We start from the raw sequence: 6,318 nt of genomic DNA on the forward strand, positions 1-6,318 counted from the left end.
TAACACACTGAGGAGGAGAAGACTAGCTCAACTCCCTAATTTCAGCATTAAAATAATTGCAGTAGCAGCAAAAATAACTTAATGGGAGACCTGTTATACATGAAACTGACAACTGAGACTCATTTTTGTATGCCAACTATCAATATTTGACACTTTCAATGCCTAAAAAAAAGGAATATTCCTGCTAAACATGAACCCAAAATGAAGAAATTTGAAGGATCCTCAAGAATCCAGTTGTCAGATAAGCATTTCTTACAAAATTGCAGGTCTGACCAAAACAAGACTGGAAGATGGCAAGTAGACAGCATAGCATTACAGAACATCAAAACAAAGCCTTGGAAGAGTTAAAAACCCAAATCCAAGATGCATTTAAAAGTCATCAACTCACCTCTTATGAACAAGTGGAGGCTACTATATGGGGTGTTCCACTTCTCGGCGACAGAAGAAGCAATACCATCATCCTGAAATTCCTGAAAGCTAAGGATTTTCATGTTATGGATGCTTTGTCAATGATCAAAGACACTTTGCGATGGCGAGCAGAAGTTGGTGTCGATACCCTCTTAGAGGAAGACCTTGGTAATTCTTTTGACAGGGTTTTGTTTACTCATGGTTATGATAAAGAAGGATACCCAATATGGTACTTGGCTTTAGGGGAACTTTTGAATAGCATGCTTTGTCAAACTACCTCTTCTGATGTCGAAAACCAGCATAAGTTTTATTGCTGGCTAATTCAATTTGTTGAGAGGAATATTAAGAAGCTTGATTTTAGTCGAGGAGGTAGAAACTCTTTTAATCTGGTCATTGATCTCGGGCTAGTCTCGTCATGGCATGGTACTCGAGATTTATACAAGGTCATCTACAAGTTCCTTCAACTCCTTCATGATCATTATCCTGGCTTTGTTGAAAAACAGGTAACTATGAATTAGGGTTTTTGTTGATTGAATGATCCCTTGACGAGGATACTAAACCGGGTCAGTTTCGTTTTCTTAAGCTGTGGATCAATGTTTCATGGTGGTATCGCTATTATTGCCGAGCTTATTGCCTGGTGTTTGACAGATGGAGCAGCAGCAAGATTGTAATATTTACAGGCGCATCCAAAACTCTCGAGACTCTTTTCAAGTTAGTAAAACCTCTTGCTCCTTGAGTTGTTTGTCCAGCATAAAACCTTAAATACATAATTATATGCGGAATACATAAATATTATGGTGGTCTAACATGTCTCAATACGAGACTCACTAGCTCGCGTGCTAAACCTATGAATCACCACAGGTACATTTCTCCTGCGCAAGTACCCATTAGGTATGGCGGCCTTAGCAGCAGTGACGAGCAAGGATCAAGTCGGTTTAACATCGATGAACCTATTTCTGAGGCTTCCATCAACCCTGATGGCAAACACACTTTGGAGTTCAATTTTGCAGAGGTAAGGATTTTAAGGAACCTCTGGCTTTCTGAAACATTATGCAGTATGTTTTTATTCCGAATGATTTGTGGCATTTGAATTGCAGGAATGTGATGTACATTGGGATCTTAGAGTGATTAATTGGGACATTATCTATCAAGCAGAATTTGTGCCCATTGCGAAAGGAAGATATATTACGGTCATATCAAAGCCGAGAAAGCTTACACCAACTGATAGACCTATCATTTCTGACAGTTTTAGGGTCAGTGAATCAGGGAAGTTGGTCCTCACAATTCATAACATGAATTCAAAGAAAAAGAAGCTCCTAGCTAGGGTTCGAGTTGTGCCAATTGATGGAACAAAGGTGGCAGATGAAGCATCTCTACGCGGCTGGTTACCTCAACCTGACGAATCATGTTAAGACTTCAACATTATAGATTGTCATCAGTACGGATTTTGATTTTTGACGGGAATACTTGTGTAAAATGATCTTATGTATGATATGAGGAAAGGATGTTGCCTTGTGCGGGGAGGTTTTAGGCGTTTAAGTTGATGAAAGGTCGGCCTTGGACGTCTTTAAACCTCACCTCGTCTATGTCTTGTACACAAATTTTGCAAAATTCAATTGACTTCTTAATCCCTTTGTTTCATTTGCCCTTATGCAAGTAACTCTGGTACTAGGTTGGCAACAGAAACCAAATCATACATTATACTTACATACTCAGTTCGAAACATCCCACTCAAGTGTGTGTTCCAATGGGAGGTTCGTCTGTCTGAGCAAAATCCTCGTGTATTCGATTTAAAATGAGGTGTGAAAGTGTCATACTCTTGTATGGTGCCGAATTTTGGATACAAGTTGTTAGGGTGCAAACTAATATGAATATTTATAATAGTTGGGCCTCAACCATCACCTTAAAGTTTTGGTTGAGTTGGTTCATCTATCACAAACCCTTGTCCCACATCGGTAGAATAAAGATGAAAGCTCATCTTTATAAGTATCTACAAAATATAATAGTACGAGGCCTTTTGGGAAGGAGCCCAAAAGTAAATCCGTGAGGGCTTCGCCCAAAGCCAAGAGTAAATCCGTGAGGGCTTGGCCCAAAGCGGACAATATCGTATTATTATGGGTTGTAGACACAGATACAACAGAGGCCCAACAGAAGAATATTCACGCTTCCGCACAACAAGTGGTATCAGAGCCCAAGGTTCTACTTGGGCTAGACACAAAGATTCATCAGGCCAAGACTTGAAGGTGGACTTACACTATAAGGCGTGGAACTCCTATAGCTCGACGGAGAGCTAATATGTTCGCGAGAAGCGACATGGTCTCACGGCGTTGAGACGGCAGGCCGTTGTGGAAGCGGGCCCACGGGGGTGCTTGGGAGAACAAGCTACCTCATGCCATGTCAAGACGAATTCGTTACCCTTAGCATTCTATGTCTAGAATTACTCTCGTGGATGCCAATGAACACGGATGTTCACAGAGATCTGGAGTAAGGGGTGAGGGTACGTATTAGGAAGCTCTTTTGATCGAACACCTAATCCTGCCCGCCTTGATAGCGGCCTCTACTAATGATTAGGGAAATTATCTATACTCGATATATTGTCGATTTATATGCATGCAATGCAACATCCAACGTTTTGATCCTAACATGTGAAGAATTAATACTAAGTCGGTTATCACGTAATTTAACATGCAATTGGGTCGAAGTTGAGATTTAAGTTAATTACATGTAAAAGCATACAATACAATACAAGAAATATAATAAATACAACAAAGAAAAAATACAATAATTACATTGGATTAAATGATTTATGTCAAAAATACTTCTAAAACGGATAATTTGATAAAGAAATAAATAAACAAATTAACGAACAGGAATTAAGGGTGATAATACGATTAGTAGTAAAATAAATACGTAAGCTAATAAACTAGGTCAAGGCAAAACGGGAGTTCAAAGACAGAAATCAACCAGGAACAGGCGCAGCAGAGCTGCGTCCTTTGGAAGAGGCGCAGCAGTTGCTGCGTCTGTTCCCTGGCTCAGTTCGGGCTGTGAAGCCGGAATTGCAAGTCGTTAATATTCATTAGTGAATTTAAGGCTTGATTATATTATTTGACTCGGGTGAAAGTGATTAGAAGGTTATTTACATGTGATTAAGGGTCATGAAAGCGATAAACATGGATGAAAATAATTAGAACGAATTATGACAAGGTTTAATAAGATTAATTAACAAATTAATGAACTAACTAATTAATTAGGTTAAACATGTTATTAATGACGAATTAATGATGGTGACGATGAACAAAAGGTGAAAAATATATCAATGACGAATTCCAGACACTCAATATGGATGAATCGAACCTCTAAAAACCGAATTTGATTTTAATGACGAAAACCCGCAAATATGAATTACTTGGGAATTAAGTCGGGAATTATGATGAATTAAACATTAATGATGATGAATAATACATGTCAGATTATTATGCTTGAGTTATTGTGTTCAAATCATCGTATCAAAAGAATCAAAGAACAAACGAAAGAAAATAAAAGAGACGAATTAACAAAAGACGAAGGAAGAAGAAAGGAAGCAGGAACTGCGGCAGCCTCACGAAGAGGCGCAGCAGGTGCTGCGTCTCTTCGAAGAGGCGCAGCGGTTGCTGCGTCCTTTCTCGACGGTCATCTTCTAGTAATTCGTAAAAAAGGATTTAGAGCATGGTTTTAGAAATCGGTTTTAGAAATACTTTCGACATAAATCTTACAATATGATTACAATAATAAAGAACAATAAATAAAAATAGGGATTTACTGTAACACCCCCATACTCCAAGTGCCTTACCAGGACCACTCAGGTATGAAGACATTACCATCTCGGTTACCCGAGGCAATGATTATCAAACAACAATGAAGAAACAACGTTTATTATAAATAATTAGCGAATAGTTACAATCCTCAAAACCAAACCAAAAGTACGATACATGTTCTCAAACTGACTGTTCTAACTGAAATGTAAATAACTAATAAGCTACAGCGGAAGACTCCTATCATCATGTCGTGGCATCCCAGCTATCCCAGTACTCATCTCAATACCTGCTCAATATCTGCTCACCATCCCCGAATGGATCACCGCAAGTTTACAAAACAACACCGGGGTCGTACTAATCACACAATCAATATAAACAACAACGATAAGATAAGCAGAAGCTTAAGCTTTAATCACACACACACACACACAACCAACCAATTCCCATCATCTCAATCGATTGTCCTTTGGACCAGCCACACGGTGGGGGACCGCGGCCGTACCCACCAAATCCCCGCTCCACATAGTGAGCGATAACCCTGTCCATTAATGTGCACATCCCTTCGGTGGCGGGTTCCACGAGGAAGGCGAAACTAGGGCGTGAAGCCACTCCCGCAAGTGACCCCACTCGGTAGAGGCCACGCCTCGCGAACCATCAACAACGATCACAACCACAATCACAATACAATTATTATATCAAACAACCAAATACAATACATCAACCAATATCCCATTATGGGACTAATAGTGAGTAGGAAATCCTACCTGGTATGCACATAATCAGACGGTCTCTCTTCTTTGAGTCAAAAGCCTCTTCTATGAACCCTCCTCCTATCATACAACACATAGAGGCTACCAAATCACATACTACACATAAAACCCCCAATCTCTAAATTAGGGTTTAACCAAATCAAAGGAAATACAATAAAAAGGGTACACAGATCTTACCCTCGACGCAAGGAACTCAACGGTATAATCAACGCTAAGAACTGACCGTCTGAACTCCGGGAATTGCTAAGAATGCGATTAAGAAGATGAACTTGTTTGCTTTCTCTCTTAAACAGTAATTTAGGTTTTGTAAAAGTGATTTAGAATAATGACGACGAAGCTTAAATACCTTAATCGCATAATTAACAAAACCCGAGAAAACTCCCCGTAAAACCGGACACTCGATCGAGTACCCCAAGGTACTCGATCGAGTACCCCCTTACTCGATCGAGTGCCCCAACTACTCGATCGAGTACCCAACAGGTCAGAAACTTTTCTAAAACGCAACTTACCCTTACTCGACAGAGTAAGGCCTACTCGATAGAGTACCCCAAGACTTATAAATACGGAGTATTACAGTCTTCCCTCCTTAAAAAGGAACTTCGTCCCCGAAGTTCAAACCACTACTAAACAAAGGTACTCCCACAACATTCCCGACTCAACCATCAAACAAAATCAACAAAAACATGATACTAACCCAACTCATCCCGAAAAACATACCGTCACAACATCTAAAAGGGATATAAAACTCTTAAAAACTATTCGCGATCATCTCCTACCCCCCTAAAAGAAACAAGGTTACGTCCCCGTAACCATACATACCTGATCAAAAAGGAAAGGGTAACGCTCTTTCATAGCTTCCTCTGGCTCCCAAGTAGCTTCCTCGGTCTCGTGGTTAGACCACAGGATCTTAAGCAAAACTGTCTCACCACTCCTAGTCTTTCTAACCTTTCGGTCTAGAATCGCCGGCACCTCAAGGTATGATAAAGACTCATCTAGCTCTAAGCTCTCTGCCTCTAACACATGTGACGGGTCACTCACATACTTCGCAAGTGCGATACATGAAACACATTATGCACTCTCTCTAATGCAAATTTGGTAAAGCCGGACGATAAGCAACTTCCCCAACTCGCTCTAAGATCTCATAAGGCCCTATAAACTTCTGACTTAGCTTGCCTTTCTTCCCAAATCTCATAACCCCACGCATAGGAGACACTTTCAAAAGAACCTTATCCCCAACTTGAAACTCTATGTCCCGGTGATGTAGATCTGCATAACTCTTTTGTCGATCTGTTTTGCTCTCATCCGTTCCCGATCATCTTAATCTGTTCCACCATCTCATGCACCAT

General features: G+C 40.2%; 1 protein-coding gene across 1 annotated transcript; it reads left to right on the forward strand.

Annotated features, from left to right (window-relative positions):
• The first annotated feature begins 290 nt into the window (after positions 1-290).
• Positions 291-1,820, forward strand: LOC141595355 (patellin-3-like). The gene is made up of 3 exons (XM_074415320.1): positions 291-911; positions 1,057-1,119; positions 1,506-1,820. The coding sequence occupies exons 1-3, from the start codon at positions 291-293 to the stop codon at positions 1,818-1,820; spliced, it is 999 nt and encodes a 332-aa protein (XP_074271421.1).
• The last annotated feature ends 4,498 nt before the right edge of the window (positions 1,821-6,318 follow it).

This window comes from Silene latifolia, chromosome 8 (assembly GCF_048544455.1).
Source record: "Silene latifolia isolate original U9 population chromosome 8, ASM4854445v1, whole genome shotgun sequence".
In the NCBI taxonomy this organism is placed as follows: domain Eukaryota; kingdom Viridiplantae; phylum Streptophyta; class Magnoliopsida; order Caryophyllales; family Caryophyllaceae; genus Silene; species Silene latifolia.

Excerpts from the sequence above, each read along its gene's own strand:
- LOC141595355 (XM_074415320.1), top strand. The coding sequence starts at position 291 with ATGGCAAGTAGACAGCATAGCATTACAGAACATCAAAACAAAGCCTTG. Across the intron at positions 912-1,056 it reads CTGGCTTTGTTGAAAAACAG|ATGGAGCAGCAGCAAGATTG; the intron begins GTAACTATGAAT and ends GGTGTTTGACAG. Across the intron at positions 1,120-1,505 it reads ACTCTCGAGACTCTTTTCAA|GAATGTGATGTACATTGGGA; the intron begins GTTAGTAAAACC and ends TTTGAATTGCAG.